Source organism: Ursus maritimus, unplaced genomic scaffold (genome assembly GCF_017311325.1).
Source record: "Ursus maritimus isolate PB19 unplaced genomic scaffold, ASM1731132v1 scaffold_14, whole genome shotgun sequence".
Classification (NCBI taxonomy): domain Eukaryota; kingdom Metazoa; phylum Chordata; class Mammalia; order Carnivora; family Ursidae; genus Ursus; species Ursus maritimus.
In genome coordinates this window covers 62,087,136-62,110,697 of record NW_024423786.1, presented here as the reverse complement: position 1 = coordinate 62,110,697, position 23,562 = coordinate 62,087,136, and the positions used below count along the sequence as shown (strand labels likewise).

Genomic DNA, 23,562 nt, shown 5'->3' with positions numbered 1-23,562 from the left:
GTAGAGCTGAGTGAATTTTCAGACAGTGAGCGTAGCCACGTGACCACCCCCGAGATCACGAAACAGCCACAGTGTCTCACGTCCATCTAGCTTTGCTCTAAGACAGACCTGGGTGGCTTTTGATTCCTTAGTACTGAAATCATCTATTTATGCACTTGTTCCCCTCTTAAAGATTATAAATTACTTCTAGAAGGCAAGGACCGTTCTCTGTACCTCCCCCAACATTTAAAACAGTGGTGACCAAGTAGAAAACGCTCAGAGGTACGTATGGTGTGTCTATGTGTGTCTATATATAAAGAAAGATCATAAGAACACACACACATTATATATATTCTATCAAAGAGATCTTGCTGTTTTTTAGTATTTTGCAGATATTAATATAGCTTGGATGAAGGGCATGAATTTCTGGAGCCAGAGTGCCTGTCTAGAAACCCTCGCTCCTTACCTTGACCTTGGGTGAGTCACTTGTTTCTCTGTGCCTCAGATTTCTCATCTGTAAAAGGAGAGAATAATCCTCGCTGTTTCAAGGATCGTGAGGACTGAGTGCATTCGGATGTGGGACGTTCTTGGAATAACACTCGGCACCTAGTCAACACAACAGCGGGATGAACTGCTCAGATCTGCCATGTGCAAAGCACCGTGTCAGGTCCTGTGGGTATTTAAGGAAACAAGATAGAGTCTGAGCCCTTGCCAGAGGGTTGGGGAAACAACGGTGAAATCTTGGTGACCACGTCCAGGGGAAAGCCAGGATCGAAAGAGTGCTAACCCACCAATCATTTTCAGTCTGGACACCATCCATCCTTAGTTAACCATTTAGTGACTTTTTATCAGATGTCTAGAATGTTCCAGACACCGTGCCAGTCTTCCTAGAACGCCCTTTTCTGGTATTAGCAAGATGTCCATTTGGGGTCAGTTGTTGGAGAACCGGTCCTTAGCTACTGCTTACTTATTGCTTGGACAGACAAGGCAGTTTCCAAGTGTTCTAAGAAATCCATCACGAGAAGAAGCCAGCAATGTCTCTCCATGGTTTTCCCCAACCCGGCTCGGGGGACTCAGAGGCCAAGGGTCCACATCGCCCCTTACGAGGTGGGTTGCAAAGAAGGGTGACAGCTGACTCCCAGTGCTTGGGCAAGAATAACCGAGAAAAGCAGAAGTCTCAAGTGAGCCTAAATTCACTGGTTGGCCCTGAGTCTGTTGTACGGATTGTTTTCATGGAATGATCAACTTAGCCTCATTATTGTCATCAGACAAACCCTCTTGGGGAATCACCACTGGGTAGTCTAGGCCGAGCGGGACTTCTCTGAAGACCAGAATAAGGTTAGTAAGCCTACCTACTGAGATGTGCCATGTTTGCTCATGTCAACGTTGTTCACTCCTTAAACACTGTGAGGTGTTACATGTATGTAAAAACCACTGGGCGTGTCATGGAGATACAAGCGTGGCTGAGAACTTGCCCCCGAACCCAAAAGGCCATACTCTGGCCCTATAGAAACAATTTAGTGGTGTTCTCCAGGAAAGAGAGGTTGGGGGAGGTTGGAAAACAGCCAAGGGTAATGGTTAAGGGACATGTCCATCACTTGGTCGTTGACCAACAGTATCATTCACTCTTGTTAAGTCAACTGGGCTGGGTCAGAGAGTCAGAACATCTGGGTGGGGCATGAAATCCTAGGGATTTTTTTTTTTTAATTTGTCACACAAAGCAGGAGAGAGACATTTTTTGCACGGTGAAAACACGGAAGAAAAGAAGGTCGCAATCTGAATACCGGAGAATTTGGAGGTCAGGGGAGATGATAAGAATGTCAGACAGGATACAGCCACTTCTCCCTTTCTCTCGGTTCGGTTATTTTATTTTCTCTTTTTGACTAGGAAATATTTTAATACACGTGAGCTGAGGTAACAGAGGTGCACGCAGCCACTGGTCGACGTAACAGAAGTAAATGTTTTGTCATGGTCGCCACAGATCTCTCTTTTTTAAAAAAGAAAAGAAATACGTTGTAAGAGATATAGTGAACGCCTCGCATCCCCTCCCCATCTTCGTCCTTCTCTCTCCCAGGTCGTACCCACCATCCGGGAGTCACGTCTATGCACGGTCGCGCACATTTATCGTGCACACCTGTACCCACAACCTACCGATGAAAGGGTCTTGTCTGGCTTCACATCATCTTAGATTCAGGTCGTCTCCTCAAATGAGGTCGGACCATTTTGGAACCAATTTTTTTATCGTTTAAAACACACATAAAGCAAATTTACCATCTTAACTGTTTTTAAGTGCACAGTTCGAAGGCGTGGAGCAAATTCTACGGTACAACCATCACCCCCATCCGTCCCCGGAACTCTTGTCATCTTGCAAAACTGAAACTCTGTCCCCATTCAACACTAACTCCCCATGGTCCCCTCCCCCCAGCCCCTGGCACCACCATTCTGCTTTCTCTCTCTATGACTTTGACCACTCTGGTACCTCCAAAAAGTGGAATCCCACAGTATTTGTCCTTTTGTGACTGGCTTATTTCATCCTTCAGGACAATGTCCTCAAGGTTTATCCATGTGGTAGCAAGTGTCAGAATGTCCTTCCTTTTTAAGGCCGAATATTCCAATTTTTTAATATGCCGGGCTAGTCCAACCACCCACCATCCTGCCCCACCCTGGCTTCTCCTCTTCAGCAGCCCTGCTACCGATGCGATGTGGTCTCCAGGCACTGGGAGCACCCACGCTTCCAAAGGGAGATCAGGAGTGGAAGCACTTTTGAGCAGCAAAGCAAGAGCTGGTCTTGGCCGGAAAGAAGGATTGAGCTAATAGGACCTGCGTTTCAGCCCAGAGAACATGCATGGGGTGTGAGGAGGTGACAGACCCAACAATGTCCTGGTTATGGAAGTATGTGCACACATGTTACCTGACTTAGCCCTGGCACGCTTCACCTCCGAACCCTGCCCAGGGTCCTCAGGAATGGGTGCTGACATGCATTGAGATAAGGCAACGAGATGAACCAACACAGATGAGGAAAAAACTGCCAGGGAGAAGGGAGAAACTGAGGCCATCAGGTGCAGCAATGGGCCAGACCCCTTCTGGGTGTTGAATACACATCACCTCTTATATTCTATCTCTGCATGAGGATGAAGGTGATAGTATTAGTGTTTCCATTTCCAGAAGACGGCCGTGGGATGCAGGTTTACAAGTCAAGAGCAGAACTGGGATTTGGACTCAGCGCAGGTGGACTCCAAGCCCCTTTCTGGGGGCAGAGTGAGAGACAAACCCTCTTGTCTCCTCCTCCCTCCCCAGGTGGGACTGTGGAAGGACAGGGCATCTTAAGGGAGGAGTAAAGGGGTTGAAAATGCAGGGAGGAAGCCAGTGAGGGAGCACTTTCTTCCGATCCAGAGATGGATTAGGGCAATTTGAAGCTATATTCATGGCTTGAAACATGGCCTCTGCTTGGAACCAAGGGGACTGAAGAGGCTTCCAGAGGAGAAGCCCGACTGGGGTCTGCTCTGCCCTAGACTCTGATTTTCATACCCCAGGTTTTCCAGGATGGCCCCCAATCCCCCCACACTGCTCAGTCTTAGTTCCCAATTCTTGGACTAGAAAATACCATTACTCAGGGTCAGGCAAATCCTTAGGCTTCTGTCCTAACTATAAGGTAGACTGGGGATTTGGAGCAAGCATCTCTGTGCAGACTGAAGAGGGTGCTTTTGGTTGGAATACCCCTCGTCCGTGGCAGTCAAGCTGGAAGAAAAGGAAATCCCCACCACCCTTAGCAGATGTGAGTTTTCCCTGGCACAACTTCAGTTCCCCTGAGAGCTGTGTCTGAGCCCAAACGTAGTTCCACACCTAAGATCCCACTGCCCTGTCCTGCCTCTTCCCCAGCTCCAGGGTCATGGGGCAAAGTGGAAGCAGCCTAACATTATTCCCCCGCACTCGGAGGAGCGTGTAGCCGGTGGCCCCGGGCGTCTCTCAGACCTAGTGAGGCTGTCACCCAAATGTCAAGGTGTGCAGAAGACCCTGCTGTCAGAGCAGAAGGTGTGGGGAGTTTGGATGGATCACGAGCCACCTCGCAGGGCTGGCCTGTTACAGAGCCACTGATGGGACGTCTGAAGGAGAACCGAGCTTTGGATAATCTTCACACGGACGTTCTTGTCAATGTCACCAACGGCTCCCCATTACTAAAGTCAAGGTCACTTGTCAGACCTTATCTCACTTGACCAATCAGCAGTATCAGATGCAAATGGTCACCTCCCCCCCTTCAAACACTGTCTTCACTGGACCCCTAGGACATAGCTCTCTGGAGTCTCCCCCAGCACCCTGGCCACATCTCTTCAGTCTCCTTTGCTGACCTTTCTTCAAGTCCCCAACCTCTGGATGTTGGAGTACCAAAGAGCGCAGCCTTCCAACTTCCCCCCTGTCCACGCTCACGTCTTAGGTCTCCTCATCCCATTGCATGTCTGGCAACACCACCAACCTGTGATAGCTCCTATATGTAAAACCTGAGCCTAGACCTCTCTTACCTGGACAAGCCTCCAGACTGGCTTTCCCAGCTTCCTACTCAACACCCCCACTTAGATTCAACAGGATTTCAAAATTAACACAGACAAAACAGAACTTGTAATTCACCTATGTTCCCAATTTCTGTGCCCTGGAGCCTTCCCCAACTCAAAAAAAGAAGAAGAAGAGGAAGAGGAAGGGGAAGGGGAGGGGAGGAGGAGGAAGAGGAGGAGGAGGAGGAGGAGGAGGAGGAGGGGAAGAAGAAGAAGGAGGAGGAGGAGGAGGAGGAGGAGGAGGAGGAGGAGGAGGAGGAGGAGGAGGAGAAGAAGAAGAAGAAGAAGAAGAAGAAGAAGAAGAAGAAGAAGAAGAAGAAAAAGAAAGGAAGAATGAAGGGAGGGAGGGAGGGAGGAAGGGAGGAAGGAAGGGAGGAAAATTAATAGTAACTCTATCCTATTAGTCATTCAAGTCAAAATCTTGGAGTAGAGACGCCTGGGTGGCTTGGTCGGTCTTGGTCTCAGCTCGGGTCTTGATCTCAGGGTCACGAGTTCTGGCCCCGTGTTGGGCTCCACTGGGTGTGCAGCCTACTTAAAAAAAAATCTTGGAGTGATCTTGACTCTTCTCTTTCCTTTATTCCCCTCTATCCAACCTATGAGCAAATCCTGTCTGCTGTACCTTCAACTATGTCTGAATCCAGGCACTTCTCACCACCTTGACTGCTACCCAATGAAGACCAGCCAAGGCCAGCCTCACTGCCTACCTGGGTCACTGCTGCAAAAGGCTCCGGCTGGCCTCTCTACTTCCAAACTCGTCCCCACACCACATATTCCCAGTACAACAAGTATACGTGAAAGTCAAATCACATCTTTTCTTTCCTCTGAACACTCCAAGGATTACCATCTCTTTTAGAGCAAAAGCCAAAGTTCGAATCATGTCCTACAAGATATGTAGGCCCTCCAACAGACACATGAAAAGATGCTCACCATCGCTCAGCATCCGGGAAATGCAAATGGCAGGCACAATGAGCTATCATCTCCCACCTGTCAGAAAGGCTACCGTCAAAAAGACAAGAAACAACAAGTGTTGGCAAGGATGTGGAGAAAAACGAACCCTCGGGCCCTGTTGGTGGGAATATAACTTGGTGCAGCCACTGTGGAAAAGAGTATGGAAGTTCCTCATAAATTTATACATAGAATTACCATAAGATCCAGTAATTTCACTGCAGGGTATTTAACCCAAAGAAAACAAAAACACTAATTTGAAAGACACATGTGCCCCTATGTTTACTGCAGCGTTATTTACAATAGTCAAGATATGGAAGCAGCCCAAGGGTCCATCCGTAGATGAGTAGATAAAGATGGGGTCTATACACATACGATGGAATATTGTTCAGCCACAAAGAGGAATGAGATGGTGCCATTTGTGGCAACACGGATTAACCTTGGGGGTGTTATGTTAAGTGAGATAAATCAGAGAAAAACAAATACCACATGATTTCACTTATATGTGGAATCTAAAACCCAAAACAAAACCAAACTCTTTTTTTAATGTTTTTTTTTTAGATTCTATTTATTTGAGAGAGAGAGCAAGCAGGAGCAGTGGGGAGGGGCAGAGGGAGAAGCAGACCCCCCCCACCCCGCTGAACAGGGAGCCCGACGTGGGGTTCCATCCCAGGACCCTGAGATCATGACCTGAGCCAAAGGCAGATGCTTAACCAACTGAGCCACCCAGCTGCCCTGCAAAACCAAACTCTTAAATACCGAGAACAAACTGGTGGTCGCCAGAGGGAGATACATAGGGGGATGGGCAAAATCGATAAAAGAGACTCAGAGGCGCAAACTTCCAGTTATAAAATAAAGAAGTCACGGAGATGAAAAGCACAGCATAGGTGGGGCGCCTGGGTGGCACAGCAGTTAAGCGCCTGCCTTCGGCTCAGGGCGTGATCCTGGCGTTCTGGGATCAAGCCCCACATCAGGCTCCTCCGCTGTGACCCTGCTTCTTCCTCTCCCACTCCCCCTGCTTGTGTTCCCTCTCTCGCTGGCTGTCTCTATCTCTGTCAAATAAATAAATAAAATCTTAAAAAAAAAAAAAAAGAAAGAAAAGCACAGCATAGGGAATATAGTCAATAATATTGTAATAACTTCATATGGTGACAGATAGTGACTACACTTACCCAGGTGAGCACTGAGTAATGTCTAGAATTGTCACATCAATATGTTGTACACCTGAAACTAATGTAACATTACATGTTAATTACACTTCAATAAAAAAAAACATTTTAAAGATATGTAGGCTCTCAACTGCTCTCTAACCTCATCCATTACTCACCTACTCCCGTCACTCTGCTCCCAGGCACTGGCCTCTCTGCTGCTCCTTGAGAATCCCAAGCATATTCTGCCTCAGGGCCTTTGCACCTTGCTGGTCCCTTTGCCTAGAACTCCTGTCCCCCATATGTCCTCATCACTTCCTCAGGCATCCACTCAAGCATCATCTTTTCACCAACACTCTCTGATCACCCTACCTGAAGTGAGAGTGACTTATCCTCCTCTTGTCTCCTCCCTTCCCCCGTGATAGACCCTGAGTGACGTGCCACTCAGATTCCTCTTCACTGACGGACTTGTTGTCCCAGCTGCCGGTAGTGCAGTCAGCGGGTAGCCAGCTCTCTGCCCCTTCAGGAATCACCGCAGTTAGACCTGACCGGGGGCCCAAGCAGGGAGAGAAGGCACTAGTCCATTGCATTAAAACTCCATGACACCCACCTGTGCTGATGGACTGCCTTTGCCTTCTGTTAAAGGAAAATGGTAGGGCTGGTTTTCGGATGAGTCTGCCTGATACACTGGCGTCAGCTGGAGGGGGACAATCCCACTCAAGCATGGCGCTGACACATGGTAGAGAAGGAAGACCTTCCATTCTGCTTAACAATTTTTCTATGCTTTTGGTCCCCAACCAGAAAGGGAAGGCCAGATGGCTGGCAGCCATGCTGGTCTGAGCTACCTGAAACCCTCTTGATACAAAGGTTATAGGAACGGAGAGCGGGCCGTTTGCACTGACAATCCCGGGTCCTGATCCCTAATAACCAGTCCCGAAGTGCAAAGGAAACCTCCAATAGTCAGGCATGCCAGGGAGCTTTAAAAATCCTGGCAAGAACTCTGAAATCAGACCCGGCCAGCATGTGTCCCTGAATATCAGAATAGACACTATATTTACCCTGAAAAGCCCTTCAGTGCACTGAGAGCTATAAATAGTCATTAGGGCCCAAGCGAGTGGCCTTAACACATGGATTTCCTTCCAAAAATGCAGACCCATTTTAATTAAATTTGTAATTAACCTCTGGGAGGGCAGGCCCCGGATTCCGTTTGCTTTTGGACACACCGTGAGTAATTTCCAATTCATTGGACGTTTGGGGATTAGCATGCTCACGGGGTGCTTAGCCCAGAGGCAGGGCTCCGGAAGCTTGCACAGAGCCCGGCTCCCTGGAGAAGACACGCGGGTGCACAGTGAATGCACCCTGTAGCCCGGGGCCTCCCCCTGCGCCGGGTGTCCTCATCGGAGTCTCTTTGCAAAGCTGAGTCCTTTCCCCTCCGTTTCCCCCAGAAGATGGGAGTCACAGCCATGCTTATGCTGCCTCTGCTGCTCCTGGGAATTAGCGGCCTTCTCTTCATCTACCAAGAGGTGTCCCGGCTGTGGTCAAAGTCAGCCGTGCAGAACAAGGTGGTGGTGATTACCGATGCCATCTCAGGACTGGGCAAGGGTAAGCCGGCTTCGCTCCCACCCTGTGCCCACTCCCGACCAGAGGGACGAGGGGCGGCAGGACGGTGTGCGGCCACCCTGCTAGGCGGGAGGGGAATCGACGCTGTGTCCTCTCCCCGGGGTCTGTCACTAACCAGCAAGTGTCTTCTCTTTTGGGGGCTGCAGCTCCTACGCTCAAGAAATGGGGGAATTGGGAGAGCCACGCTTGCAAACTCACAGCCTTGGGGCCAAAACGGGTCTGCAGATGCGATTTGTTTTTGCCTTCATGGGGTTCTGGAAATTTTGAAATGCAAAGTCCTTCGCTGGGGTGGCAGACTTGGGCGCTGGGTTGGGTTTCCGGCTCCATCCCTTACTCGCTGGTGACCGTACTTGTCTGCTCTGTATTTCCCATCTAGGAAAGTGAGGATACTGCTAATGTCTACCTCGTGGTGGTGTTTGGGGAATGAATGAATGAATGAATGAATGAATGAATGAATAGATGGAAAGCGTGTAGAACCACTCAAGGGTTCATGACGGCAATAACGATAATGAACACATTCAGGCAGAACACAGGTGCTCCAGTGAACCATACACCCCACTCAGCCCCAGTGTATCACACTCAGGCTAATGAGGGTGACCGTTTACCTCCTGGCCTTGGAGGCACATGTTTGTGACCCCCGAATTGGATGGTCTCGGGGGCTTTTCTGTTGGGGCCATCTGTGACATGAGTAGACAGTGTCCTTAGGTTTGTACGATTCTGACTGTATCACTCCTAACAATGGTTGTGTGGCCACCTATGCAGTAACTTGGACGTACTTTTTTGCTGTTGTTTTGTTATTTTTAATCAAACGTAGAACCCACGCGGCCCAACGTTCATTAGGTCGCTCAACTACTATCCACTGAGTCCATCAGGTGCTGCGTATTGAGATGAGCACTGCCCCTTCCAGAGAGCCCCTCCGGGCTGCCGTCATGAGAACGTTCGTAACCTCCTGTCTGGAAATTCTCTAGGAACTTCATTCCCTTGGGTATCCCAAGGGGAGCCAATCTACGTGCTTTGAAGACAGGTTCAATTTCAATGGGTGGGTAACTCAGGCTCACCACGTGACATAAAAAATAAAGCACGAGGCAGGTAAAGTGGGTTCTCCGTGTGGCGCGCCACGGGTCCCAGAAGCAATTCCCAAGCAGGATACCCTGCGTCCTTCGACTCAGTGCTCAAAAGCAAGGAAGGAGAGAAACTCCAACTTGCTCGTGGGCAAGCCAGGACACACACATTTGTCAACCAGACCGGATCCAGGACAATAGGGACGAGGGGTGGCCCTGGGGAAATGAAACAGAGACACTCACCCAGAGACACCCAGAGTCAGTCCTTGGGGAGCCCTCTTCTTCACACAGCATCTGCCCATACAACAGCAGGCCAGCTGCCGACACGAGACCCCTTCCTCGTGAAGCCTTCCCTGCCAGCCTGGCCCCTGGGACCCCATGGCTCCGCCTCCAAACACACTATTGGTAGCACACGCCTCCCACTGTGCAGGATGCGTGTGTTTCTCAGTGGGTCGGCTAGACACACGCTCCCCGTGGTGGTATCTCTGTTTTGTGCATCCTGGTGTCCCACCACCCATCTAGAAACCTGGCATAGAGAAAGCACTCAAAAAAAAAAAAAGTTTATTGAATAAATGCCTTTAAAAGCAACCAGCTTATGAGGGAAAGGTGCTCACGTGGCTAAGTCTGTGGTTGTATATTACTTTTGTTAATTTCTGGCCAGATTCCAATACGATCAGAGGACATACTCTCTACGATTTCAATTCTTTTGAATTTGAAAAGATCTTTTTCGGCCCAGGATTTTACGGCCTAGGATACAACTGGTCTCGGTGAACGATCCCCGGTTCCCCGGGAAAGGGTGTGCATCCTACCGTCTCTGGGTCGAGTGTCCCACAAAGCGTCGCTCAGATCCTGCTGGTGAGAAGGCTGTTCAGTCCCGCACGCTCCCGATTTTCTGTGCTACTGGGCAGTGCTATTCTATCTACTGCTGGGAGACGTGTATTTGTTTCTACTGAAACAAATACCTCTTTAATTTATTTTTTGAAGTCTCATTCGGTTCTGGGGACATACCGTACCCGGGAAATACACCCCAGGGGCAGCATGCCATCTGCAAAGGAATGCGGTCTAGTCTGTGTCGTGACTAGGGTGCCTTACAGAACCACCCCAGAAAGAAATGCAAAGCAGAAAAAAAGTAAGTCCAAATATTTAGAAGTAACTTGAGATGTTGGGCGTGTGTGGCCTTAAACGCCTCGCCAGAACACGCAGCTGACCACAGCAATTACAGGTGGATGCAGTTCTGTTCCTGAGGTCCGAGGCAAGAAAAAAAGTGAGGGGCACAGCGCCGATGCCACAGGCCCCCCTGCACACACACACCCCCATCCCCTGGAACCTGCGTGAACCTGGCAGGTAGCGCTGGATAGTTGCAAGGGAGCCAGGGCCAAGCGGTTTCCCAGGGAAATCAGCCGAAGATCAGGACATCAGACCCTTGCCCCAAGCCCACACAGCTCAGCCACGTCGGGAATCGGGTCACTTTGTACCCACTGTGTCTGCAGCAAGAGGGACTCTCGAAAATACGTAACCACTGCGCTTGAACTTGAAGTGTTTCTGAAACTGAACTGCTTGCCTCTCAATCAGCGGCCTCTTATGATGGCCCCCGGCTGTCCTTTCGCCTTGTCATCTCCCCGAAATCAGGAGGTGGCCCCAGGGAGGCAAGGAAAAGGGCTCAGCTTATGCTTGCTGCACGGAAAAGAAAAAGTGTGGGGCCAACCTTCCTTCCCGACACAGGATAAACTGAGCTGTGGTCACGAGCTGGGCTGGTCAAGAAGCAAACTCAGGGGCATGTGAGTCGACCAGGGCGTGCCTTAGCAGAAATGACGTATTTGGGACGGCGCCGTCAGGCTTGCTGTCCCCCAGCGGCGGTCAGAGCACCGGGCTCCAGCCTCCCGCACCCCACACCCTGCCGGGCTGCTACTCAGGGTTACAGCAGAAAGAACGGAAGGCCGGGCTTTCTGCCTCCGGATGAAGCTTCCTTGGGTGAATTCTGTTGTAAAATCCAATATAATAAAAAAGGATTTTCAGGTACAAAGAACAGAAAACACACCTAGAACCCCGATCACTCGGGAAGACTTCATCCGGTCTCCTTTTGCTCCTTTATGATGCTTATAGGTGTAACCTGCAGAGTTAGGGTCTGATAGGCACGGTATTCTGGGCTCGCAGGACTTGGGGGGCTGTGGGGAGTAGCCGGACAGCCCACCCCACTCTCAGATTCATGCAGCAGAGAAACCCCTTCCTCTGTGTCTTGATTTTTTAAAAACAATCAGATAGTCTCATGACTTTTCAGATCACTACTTGATTATACAAAACCTTTTGGGCATGATAGGTCCCCGAACATACCATCCATACATCGATTCAGAAATGGGGATGCCCAGTCCAATACATGAGAAAGGGTGGGGATTTTCATTGAAGTGAACGCCCCCTTCCACCCACTCACCCAGGGCAAGTGGCCGGCCAGCTCGCTGCTCTTTCTGACCCCTCTGGGGCTGGAGGGGCAGGAAGAGGACAGAAGGCAAGCAGGAGGAATCCTTCTCTGGCTGACACTGTCATGGGGCTTCAAGCTCCGTGGCCCGGCACCTGTTTAAAGCCGAGTCTGGCTCTTTCTCTGTGGCCACTTTTGTGGGTCCTTCGGAGGCCCTCCCTGGGAATATCCGCCCGTCCTTTCTGCAAGGCTTGCGTCCTCCAGCTGCCCAACCCTCGCCCGGCCCCTGGCGTCAGGGCAGGCGCTTTTCCGGGGCCCTCTGTTTTATTAAGACCCGACCAGGGTTGATACCAGGAAAAGAGAGTTTGTTACTTGCCGCAAGCAAGGAGATCACTGGGGGTGGCTCCCAAAGCATTGGCTCCCGGAGCAAAAAGCACAGCGAGCGCGCATTGACCAGCCCAGGGAATGCACACACCTGGTGGTGTCAGCGCGCGCAGAGGAGGGGTCTTGGCGCCTGCGTGTTGTAAAACCAGGGTGGAACACGCAACCCACGTTATGTTAATTGCGCACAAGCCCCGCACAGGGGCGGAGATTTTAACGTTATCAGGAGCAAGGTCCCACCCTATTCATCTAGTTGCCCTTGAAATCCGGACTCCTCTGGTTTTGGCCAGCTCCGTGGTCCCCTCTGCCTCTTCCTGGGACCTTGAGTTCCCACTGGTCAGCACCTACAAAGACAGCTAAGCCTTCGTGGTTGGTTCTAGTTCTTGCTAAGGGAACCTTGGGCAGAACTCAAAACAGCTCCCAAGCATCGCAGGGCTTAGGTCTGGTCCACCGTGCTTGTGGGACGGGGTCTTTGGGGTGCAGACCGATTCCAGGGGGCAGCCCGGCCGTCCCCTCCTCTGCTCTGAGCATACCTGATGGCCCCCCTCCTCTCATTAGATGTTGCAGGTGGGACTCAGACCCCACCCCCTGGCTCCCCATTGCAGGGAACTCACAGCATGCTGTTCAGATAGTCCTAAACGCTCCCTGTTACCTGGGACAGAGATAAAGGGCAAAAACTCACATCGCAGTCCTCTCCCCAAATCCTCTTTCAAAGTCCGCTCTCTCCTCTTCCTTGTCCAATTTGCGTCCTATTTTGAGAGTAAGGGGTATTGAACTCCATAAAAGAGCCTTTCAGTGATTTCCTTTGAAAATGTGCATCTTGGTGGAGGCCTGGGGGGCTCAGTTGGTTCAGCGTCTGCCTTCAGTTCAGGTCATGATCTCAGGGTCGTGGGATCCTGGGATTGAGTCCGCATCCAGCTCCTTACTGGGGGAAGGGGGGTGGTCTGTTTCTCCCTCTCCTCTGCCCCTCCCCCTGCTTGTGCTCTCTCTGACAAATAAATAAAATCTTAAAAAAAGAAGAAAGAAAGAAAATGTGCATCTTGGGTTGGCAACTAACATCAGAATTTTATATGTTTCATCTTGGTGCTCTGGTCAAACTTTCCATTTAAAATCCCGTTACACATGCCTGTGTGCAATTTAACACCCAATTACACGCACACAGAATCAAGTGCATGGCAGGGAAACATCAGTTTCTGCAGCATTAGTTTTAAAGCCTTCAAAATATTCGATAAATACCATCATTTACCAACCATCTGAGATATTGGACATTTACAACCATTTCCAGCTCTTTACCGTTACAATAGTACCGAGATAAACAACATCGTAACTATGTCCCTGCAGACGTTCTTAATTATCGCCTTAGAATAAAGGCCCATAAATGAAATAACCCGGTCCAAGTCTATATTTAATTTTAAGGATTCCGTCCAATTTTTCTTCCGAAAGATTGTGGCAATTTCCACGGCTGCCAACAGGGAAAGTGTGACTCTCTCCAATTTTGTTTCTTTTTTTTTTTTTTTAAAGATTTTATTTATTCATTTGACAGAGAGAGAGACAGCCAGCGAGAGAGGGAACACAAGCAGGGGGAGTGGGAGAGGAAGAAGCAGGCTCCCAGCGGAGGAGCCTGATGTGGGGCTCGATCCCAGAACGCCGGGATCACGCCCTGAGCTGAAAGCAGACGCTTAACGACTGCGCCACCCAGGCGCCCCTCCAATTTTGTTTCTGATTATCTGATAGATTAAAATTAGTGTCCTGCTTTAAACTGTATGTCTTCATTCTCGGCACTGAACTGCCGCTTTTTGCGCCTTAATTAGCCCTTTGCGCTTCTCTTAAGAATTGCTTACCCGTCTCGCTAGCCAGTTTCTTCATTAGGGTCTTCATCTGGTCTTCTTACTGATTTAGAACAATTCTTTGCAGAGCAAATAAATTTGCCCTTTTCTGACATATGTGTTTAAAACAGGTTTCCTTGGGGCCCCTGGGTGGCTCAGTCAGTTAAGCGTGGGACTGTTGGTTTCGACTCAGATCATGATCTTCCGGTCATGAGCTCCAGCTCTGCACCTGGCTCTGTGCTCAGCAGGGAGTCTGCTTGAGATTCTCTCTCCCTCCACCCCTCCCCCTGCTCGTTCTCTCTCTTGCTCTCTAAAATAAATAAATAAAATCTTTTTTAAAAAAAAGAGGCGGTCACAGGTACTGGGCACCCGGTAGGTGTTGGTGGTGCCCTTCCCAGGTCCCTGTATGAGGCCAGTTTATCTGTTTCCCCAGGTGCTGAGTGTCGGCTGCACGGCTCACAGACTGGCCGTCTGCCAATTTTCATTGCCTCCCCGGGGAGTTACACACCCTCTGCCCCCAGCCCCCGAGGGAGACAGCACACCGTTCCTAGACCCAAGCCTATAAAAGGCTGGTCCTCTCGCCTCCAAGTGGGACCCCTCTGCTCTCCAGAGCCTTCCTTGGACCCAACCGGGGCTAGACTTTACCTGAGACCTCACTCCCTGATGGATTTTCTCTGGCCATCCATGCCCTCCAATCGCGATCGCCTGAGTCCCTGTCTCTGATTCTGCTTCTGGGAACCCCACCCAAGACACCACTTCATGTGGCTCCCAAGGGAATTAAATCAGCTAATCTACGTAACTGTCTTTCTAGAGTCCCTGGAAAAAATAAACACTCAAGATACATTAGCTTTTAGCCTTCTTAAATATCAGTATTATTGCTACGCAAGAATACTGTGTGTCTATGTTTTTAAGTCATCTCCATGCCCAGCGTGGGGCTGGAACTCACAACCCTGAGATCAAAAGTTGCAGGCTCTGCAGACCGAGCCAGCCAGGCGCCCCCAAGAATACTTTGTGTCCATCAGCCCTGGCCCAACTGAGAAAGACCTATGTTGGGGGAGTCAGGAATTCGTTCAGAATAAAATTAACTAGAACACAAGCCAGGTTTATTTTTTAAATAAAAAGAATCCTGGCTGGCGTATCTATCCACAGAGAAAATGTGCAGGAAACTGGTGGCATTAAGTCTGAAAAAAAACCCACGATGGCTCTTTCTAGTATCTTTAGATTAAGATATATCGAGGGCTTTGATCCTGGAGGGCTGGGTGGGCAGGGCCATCCTTCTGTCCAGCTTAAGGAAGAATATCCTAATAATATCCTAATCCGAACCTTCCCAGGAAGGAAGGGCTGGCTGTCTCCACTCTGAGCTCCCCTGCGCGGAGGTAACCACGCGGAGGCTGGAAATGACAAAAAAAAGTTCCAGCCCTGGGAGGAGGTTGAATGAAGTGACTCATGGCATTGGGACTTTGGAATTCTTCGAAATCTTGAATTCCTATGACAGAGGCTCATCGTCTGTGGCTCCATCCACACAGTACGCCCTGCCCTCTTTCCTTCTTCCTCCATAGAGTGTGCTCGGGTGTTCCACGCTGGTGGGGCAAGGCTGGTGCTATGTGGCAAGAACTGGGAGAGGCTGGAGATCCTGTATGACGCCCTCATCAGCGTGGCTGACCCCAGCAAGGTAAGGCCTTCTGGCAGCTTGGGGAGCCCCTGGGCACCCTTAGTCTTCACTGATCGCTCCGTTAGCAGCTCATGGACCAGGTGGGTGACATTTGGTGCTTGCTTTGGGGCAATGGGAGGCAGCGCTCTCACTCATCTTGACCCAGGCGTGTCTGCCAGGCGTAAGAATTCCCCATGCCAAGAATTTGCCCTCTGGCAACACGCCGTCCCCACCCCCTATTGTATTTAAGTCAGAGTCAAAGAGGATCCAGAAGCTTTAGCGAGGCACAGGTATGGGCATGCTTAAAAATGCTTACGGCTGATTTTTAAAAATAACATATCAGGAGCTCCTGGCCGACTCAGTCGGTGGAGCGGAGCGTGCGACTCTTGATCTGGGGGTCGTGAGTTCGAGCCCCACGCTGGGTGTAGAGGTAACCTAAAAATAAAACCTTTAAAATAAAATAATACCTCAGATGAGATTTCCTCCCAAGAAGTCGGGGAAGTGAAGTCACTTTCCACAAAGCCGCTGGGAGGTGAGTACTTTCCAGAAGGCTGCAGGTTTCAAAGTGTTTCTGGAGCAACGTTTAGAGAATTGCCTTCAGAGCTGTCTTCACAGTTTGGTTTGGTTTGGTTCGATTTGGCCTTGATGTTGAATTGCGTTTTGGAAACAGCCAAAAATAATTCACACCAGAGTCCGGTATTTGAGGAGATAGAACAAGAGGGACAACACAGCATTCAAGTTCTGTTTGGGGGGTGTTATCAGGTATTGAGTTAAAACGAGGTTCTGAGGTCAATTGCGTGGGAAATACCGAATAAAGCCAAACTTATCTGGTGGGTTCCCTTACTGCAGGACTTTTCAGAGCCTTTGATATGCTAATGTGCATTGTGTATCCCCAAGAAGGACATATAATAGTCCGTGTTTCCCCAACAAATGTGACAAGGAAACCCTCTTATCAGGACGAATATTTGTCAAACGCTGGGATTACGTTTATCACATGGTCTCATCAGTTTTCCAACCTGTTCCCCGCTATAGACCATGAGAGTCTCAATGGCAATTGAGTGTCTAGGGCTGAACACAATGCCTGGCACGTACATGGTACTCCAAAAATGTTGCACGGAGTGTACGATTTGGGTCAAAACCAAAATGCGGCTACAGAGCTCAGTGATGGGTTCTCCTTTGGCTCCTAAGCCGGTTTGCAAAGTCATTTGCCAAAAGGAGCTCATCAATACTGTCATGGCGTCTGCATTGGAATCCACGCTCCGCTTCCTCCGTAAAGGGTGATGGCCGTTTGAATTGATCAGTTCTGGCCCCTTTGGCCAACAGCTCAGACTTACCACCGCATTTTTGCACGCTGGGATTGCTGGTGTGCAGCTATGGTACCAATGGATGGATTCTCCATCAGCTTCCTTCTTCCCAGAGCCATTTCTGCTTTTTCCTCTTCGTTTTTATTTTGTAGTCATTCCACAAGCCCTGACTTTTGGAAGGGGAGGCTCTCTGCTCGAAGGCCCCCAGGGTCTGCGAGAGGGAGGTCTTCGCACACGTGCCTTGACTGTCTTGTTCTCTCAGCAGACGTTCACCCCAAAGCTGGTCCTCTTGGACCTCGCGGACATCAGCTGTGTCCCGGACGTGGCTAAAGAGGTTCTAGACTGTTACGGTTGTGTGGACATCCTCATCAACAATGCCAGCATGAAGATCAAGGGGCCTGCCCATAAGATCTCTCTGGAGCTCGACAAGAAGATCATGGATGCCAATTACTTCGGGCCCATCACACTGACCAAAGGTCTCGTGAGTTTGCCCTTCCCGTAGATTTCTGGGCCACCGGCGGCTAGAGACGGCTCTGTTACATAGTCAGACAGTCCTCCAATTCTGGATGGAGTCTCCAGCCCCCTCAGAAAAATTTCAACTTATTTGGCAAAAGCTTTCAGCATTCTGGCTAGAAGTGTTGATAAAAGGAAAGGGATTGTGAAAGTATCCCACTAGTCTATTCCAACCTCCCTCTCTGGGAAACTGTGCTCCCCACCCAAGCCCTGCTCTTTATCCCCTCTTCTCACTTATGTCCATGGCTTACACCCCCCCCATCCCATCCCACATCTCTGGACCGTTGTCTTCATGTTTCATATATATTTTTATATATCGCCCTTACCCTGGATCTGTTCCTACCCATGTCAGTTGGTCAAGGGTAGAGATTCTGTCCTCAGAAATAAAGAAGAAAGGGGTTTATCCCCAGCCTACAAGAGACCCAGCGTAGTGTCCGTCCCTTTGCAGAAACAGGGAGGGCAGAATCCCTTTCAAGGGTAAAATGGCAGCTCTTCTGCGGAGATATCTCACGGCCAAGGTTAAATGCAGCTCGGGAGCCTGGGGGTTGGGGCTGGAAATGACATGGAATAGAACCAAGAGTTGAAGTACTCCCCACCCCAAAGTCTATCAAAGCAGAACCCCAACAGGGAGGATATATGCATGGAGAACTTCTGAGTTTAGAACATGGGGTTCAGGGGCGCCTGGGTGGCGCAGTCGTTAAGCGTCTGCCTTCGGCTCGGGGCGTGATCCCGGAGTCCTGGGATCGAGCCCCACATCAGGCTCCTCTGCTAGAAGCCTGCTTCTTCCTCTCCCACTCCCTCTGCTTGTGTTCCCGCTCTCGCTGGCTGTCTCTGTCAAATAAATAAATAAATAAACTCTTAAAAAAAAAAAAAAGACAGTTTAAAAAAAAAAAGAAAGAAAAGAACATGGGGTTCAAGAAGTATGATCTTAGAGTTGCTTTCTCTATGGCCACAATCTCCATGATAATGGGGTTCGGGGCACCAGGACAGAGGAAGGGAAAGTTATCTGAAGCAGAAAGATGGCTTTCCGGAGCTTCTGAAAGGATGCCCCAGAGACAATGGTTTCCTCCAGTCCGGTCCCCGTGGACACACTGCGCAGGCCAGGCAGTGGGTGACAGGTGTCAGGCGGCTTCTGAGGGTTCCAGGCTCACTGGAATCAAAGTGAGGGATGCAGGGAGTGGAGGGGAAGCCCGGGCCAGCTCCTCTTCCTGGTCGGTCCTCTAACTTGCTAAGAGACCTGGGTCCAGTCACTAGCTCTGGGCCTCAGTTTACCCATCTGTAACACACCGGGGCTCGATGTCAATGCCATTCTGAAAGTCGTCTTTTGATTTTTTTGCCGTGTCCCCATTCCACCAGCACTGTGATTCATCTCATTGTCTAAATTTCCACGTTTTCAAGTGAGTTCATTTTCAGGGGGTATCTTTATCAAATCACCATAAATTAGAAGCCCTTTTCCCTCTCAATAAATAGGAGGACTCGGAAAACAGAACGAAGCAGCGGGATTCTCCCCAGGCGCGGGGCGGAGGCCTCTTCCTCTCTTTGTTAAGATTTACACCTGCAAGAGAGGTGTTCAAGACAGAGTAGCGTTGTGGGGGATTGAAATGGGATGACCTATGACCTTTCTCACCACTGAGCTCTGCCCATGGGCGGGTCACGGAAAACCACCGAGAAATGACCAGCTGAGCCCTGCCCACTCTTAGGAAACATGGGGTCAGTGATGCCATGCACAGGCCCACCTGCTGTAATCCCATCAGCAGGGAGGTAGAGGGGCCCTGTGCAAGGAGGGGGGCCTGGAGGAGGGGTCTGCCTGCAGCTGCCTGCCTTGGTCTCCCTCCTGTAATGTGACCCATTGTCCCGTGCCTTCCAGCCCTGCTTCCCGACATGATCTCCCGGAGGACAGGCCAGATCGTGTTAGTGAACAACATCCAAGGGAAGCTTGGAATCCCATTCCGCACAGCTTGTAAGTTGCTACGACAGAGACATTTCGTCCTAGATTGTCTATCTTATAAGACAAGGGATGTCGTGTCTAGCACTAGGCACGTGGTTATAAGGGAGGGGGCGTCCGGAGGTGAAATGGTCCTATTGGTTTTTCTTTCATCCCTTCAGTTCCCATTTCTGAGCACCTGGCATGCAGGTGACCGTGGGTCCCTCTCCCCCAGAAGCTCATGTCCCCACAGGAGGTCAGGGCCGGCTCTGGCTGAACACAGCACCATCCGTGCCTCCTGGCATGGGCGCACAGCCCCCGTGCAAATGCCCTTCCTCTGGAAAGATGCCCTTAAAGGGCAGGAAAGGTTACAACCCAGAAAGAGGAGATGGGCGCACATCACACAATGGCAGAGGGATGGAAACTTTGGAGGAAGGAGGAGGGGAGAATGAAAGACACAAGATCACAGGAGAGGTGGAGAGAAATCCCAGAGGCAGGAGTCCTTTAAAAAGTCTGGAGAGGAGAGAAACTTCTCCAGCTGGGGGAACGTCCCTCCTCCCAATAGCTGGTTTGTGGGAGAGCAGGGTGCATACCTTATATATTTCTTTTCTTTTTTTTAGAGAGAGCGCGAGTGTGAGTGGGGTTGGGGGGAGGGGCAGAGGCAGAGAGAGAATCCCAAGCAGATTCCCTACTGAGCATGGAGCCCAACTCGGGGCTCGATCCCACGACCCCAAGTCCAGAACCTGAGCCAAAACCAAGAGTCAGATGCTCAACCGCCTGAGCCACCCAGGCGCCCCTGCTCGCAACTTCTTTTTAATTACCTATTTAGTATTGTCATACATGGTTTATAAGAAATATGTATTTGGTCTTTGTCCCATTTCTGGCACAGAGCTCTTAAAACCCTTCAGTTTCCTAAGTGATAAGAGCGATCAAAGAGTCTATTATTATGTCAGTGAGGCCATTTTAGATGTCACCTAAGGTTGGGGGCTGCTTGCCCTGGGAGCCAACCGTGTGATTAGGGAGTGGGACGTTCCAGTCCCACCCCAACCTCTGAGGCGCTGAGAGGGGCTGGAGACTGAGTTCTGTCCCCCAAGGCCCAGGATTTAATCAATCGTGCCCATAACGAGGCCTCCATAAAATCCCAAAAGGACAGACTTCGGAGAGCTTCCAGGTTGAACACGTGGGGATTCGGGGAGAGGGAGGTGCCTGGAGAAGAAAGACATGGGAGCTCTGAGCCTCTTCCCCAGGCCTCATCTCCCCCCACCCCTGCATGTCTTCCACCTGGCTGTTCCTGAGTTCTGTCCTTTTATAAGAAACTGAGGGTCCACTAAGTAAAACCTTCCTCCGAGTTCTGCGAGCTGCTCTAGCAGACTGATAGATCACAGGGAGGGGGTGGTTGCAACCTCTGGTCTCCAGAGGCTCAGTCAGAAGGACAGAGGACGTGGGGGACTTGTGATCGGCCGGAACTGAGCGGGGACAGGGGCAGTCCTGCGACCGAGCCCTTCACCTTGGGGCTCTGAGTTTATCGCCGGGCAGACTGCACCACAATGACGTGGTAGGACACCCAGCTGGTGTCGGAGAGCCCGTGCCGTGGGCGAAAGCCCAGGCATTGGAATGAGGTGCGGAATTGTTCGGTATTTCGTTATTTAAATACAAGGACATTTCAGTAAAAACCAGGCTTTGCAGCTTCCTGAGCAATAGAAGATCTGACACCATGAGGCTCACCTTCGCTTCTCTCCCTCACTGCCCCTGTTGCCCTCTGCATGCATTTTTACTTGGGGCCCCGCTGAAAACCGAGTGACCACTCATCCAAGGGGTTCCCCTGGCCACGCACGGTGGGATGGTCCCGTCTTGCTGGATCCTCCCAGCAGCTCCGAGAGGCTGTCTTGTCACTGTCCTTGTCTTCTGGGCCCTTGGCATCTGCATTCTTAATCCTGCACGGTGAGGGGCCAGTCGTTTGCAAGGGCTATCTGGGGAGCATGCAACCCGCTCCTCACTAGGGCTGCCTCGGAGGGGGCTGGGTCTCCCGGCAGGTGTCAGCGTGGTGGCAGAGACCACGGTACCCCCACCCCCAGCCTCATTCAGCCTCCAACTGACACCCCCGAAATGGGAAGCTGACATTCACCCTTTCCCAGATGTTCCTCTAACCCCCCAAGGCTTTAAGGAATGTCCACTCTACTCTTGTTGAAATTCCTGGAAAGGCTCTTGTTTACCCAACCCACGGCCTCATCCATTTGGAGTGAATTCGGTGAGTAGCTTAGAAGGACAGGACCTTGGAGGAAAAGGGCCGGAAAGTGGGAGGGGAGACCTGCTCCGGGCTCTCCGGGGCCACCAGCTGGTACCGGCCTTACAGGGAAGGAATGGGAACTCATGCCTGGGCCGGGTGTCATGGACACATTTTCTCCTTTCATCTTCACCCCCACTTGCCAAGGGGCATATTCTTCCCATTTTAGAGAGGAGAACACTGAGCCTCAGACAGGGAAAGCGAGTTGCCCGAGGTCCTGCTGTGGACAGGTGGCTAAGTGGGATCCGATCCCACCCAGCTCTGTCTCAGTCCACCGTCCCCCACCCGAGGGCTCTCTGTCTTCATCTGTGGGGTGAGGGGCAGGGCTGGGTGACGTGGGAGCCCTCTTCCAGCTGAGATGTGGGAACGTGTGTGCACGCCTCTGTGGCCAGCGCTCCTGCAGGGGAGCTGGGCCGGCCCCCCCCTCGCCCTGCCCCCACCCCTGGCTGGTTTCTCTTCCAGACGCTGCCTCCAAGCACGCTGCCCTAGGCTTCTTCGACTGCCTCCGAGCCGAAGTGGAGGAATACAATGTTGTCGTCAGCACCGTGAGCCCCACTTTCATCCGGTCCTACCGCATTGATCCAGGCCAAGGAAACTGGGAGGCCTCCCTCTGGAAATGTGAGCTTTTCGAGGGGGGCTGGAGGTACAGGGCCTGGGAGGGGCCAGCCTGGTGTCATCGGGCCTGAGGGCGTGTTCCTGAAGCCCGAGACTGGGGGGGTTGGTGGGGCCCTGCACCTGGCTACCAGCAAGGAGGGGGCCCCCAAACTTCAGTCCCGAGGCACCAGGGAGAGAGAATCCTAACCCGCAACCAGCCGACCAAGGTCTGGCTCGGCTCCGTCACTCACAGGCTCTGTGACCTTGGCCGGGTGACTGCCTGTCTCTGGGCCTCAGTTTCCCGTGTGGAATAGCCAGATTTGGTCTTCAAGACCTTCCGACCCGCCCCCTTTCCCTGGGAGGCCGCACAGAGTCGAGGCTGAGGGTCTGGCACGGGACTGCCTACACTCGGACCTTGCCTCTGTCCTACACTCAGTGCTCAACACGGGACAATTCTCTTGATCTCTGTGCCTCAGTTTCCCCTTTAAAAAGTGACGAATGATGGTGGTACCGGCCTTGCCTGTGCATTGGGAAGACTGAAGGTTCCAGGAGGCACTGGACAAGCTCGGCTTCCCGACAGCTATAAACAGCAGCTCCTTAATTTATCGGGCGCCTTCTTCCTTCGGCTCTTTCTCCTCCCTGCAAAGGCCCACAACCACCCTGCGAAGTGAATAGGGCAGGAAACTGCATGCCCACTTTACGGATGAAGAAGCTGAGGCTCTGGGGGTGGAGAGTGTCCCCCACGGCCTCACGGCCACTGGAGGGCCGAGCTGGCCGGTAGCCCACAACTCCAGGCCCGGCCCCCCTCCCTCTCTAGTGCCCAGAGGCTCTAACCCCCGCCCCTCCTGGGGGCCGTTCAGTCTTTTTCAGGAAGCTGACCTACGGCGTGCACCCTGTGGATGTGGCCGAGGAGGTGATGCGCACTGTGAGACGGAAGAAGCAAGAGGTCTTCATGGCCAACCCCATCCCCAAGGCCGCCGTCTACATCCGCACCTTCTTCCCGGAGTTCTTTTTTGCAGTGGTGGCCTGTGGCGTGAAGGAGAAACTCAATGTCCCAGAGGAGGGCTAACTGCTGGGGGCCAAATGGGTCAGCTCGATGGGAATAAAGGCTTTCCCGGCAAGGGGCTGCTCGTCTGTCCTCTCGACATGGGGGCCCAACACGAGCCATGTCCCTAACCTACACCTGTCTATGGTGTTCCCCACCCCAGGGAGGGCGGCCTGGACGCCAGCCCAGTCTCTGCAGGGCCTCTGGGTGTCTCTCTCTCCCACCTGACGTTCCCAGGACACACTTCCAGAAGCTTTCTGACTCCACAGGGTTACACTGAACAGAAGAAAATCAGGAACCATAATGGGTCCGACCCCCATATAGGCA

At 51.3% G+C, this 23,562-nt stretch overlaps 1 protein-coding gene across 5 annotated transcripts; it reads left to right on the top strand.

Moving 5' to 3' along the window:
* The first annotated feature begins 7,757 nt into the window (after nucleotides 1-7,757).
* DHRS7C (dehydrogenase/reductase 7C) lies at nucleotides 7,758-23,300 on the top strand. Of its 5 annotated transcripts, none has more exons than XM_008688009.2 (7): nucleotides 7,758-7,843; nucleotides 8,068-8,221; nucleotides 15,480-15,592; nucleotides 17,138-17,351; nucleotides 19,256-19,348; nucleotides 22,059-22,214; nucleotides 23,051-23,300. In XM_008688009.2, the coding sequence occupies exons 2-7, from the start codon at nucleotides 8,068-8,070 to the stop codon at nucleotides 23,257-23,259; spliced, it is 939 nt and encodes a 312-aa protein (XP_008686231.1). In that variant the 5' UTR covers nucleotides 7,758-7,843; the 3' UTR covers nucleotides 23,260-23,300. The 5 variants fall into 5 exon arrangements, with proteins under 5 accessions (XP_008686231.1, XP_008686230.1, XP_040484162.1 ...); XM_008688008.2 differs by having other exon boundaries at nucleotides 8,065-8,221; XM_008688006.2 differs by lacking the exon at nucleotides 7,758-7,843 and having other exon boundaries at nucleotides 7,877-8,221.
* Nucleotides 23,301-23,562: the final 262 nt, after the last annotated feature.

Bases quoted from the DNA above. Each gene is read 5' to 3' on its own strand.
- DHRS7C (XM_008688006.2), top strand. From the start codon at position 7,972: ATGCACCCTGTAGCCCGGGGCCTCCCCCTGCGCCGGGTGTCCTCATCG. The intron at 15,593-17,137 runs GTAAGGCCTTCT...TTGTTCTCTCAG, and splicing joins GCGTGGCTGACCCCAGCAAG to CAGACGTTCACCCCAAAGCT. The intron at 19,349-22,058 runs GTAAGTTGCTAC...TTTCTCTTCCAG, and splicing joins AATCCCATTCCGCACAGCTT to ACGCTGCCTCCAAGCACGCT.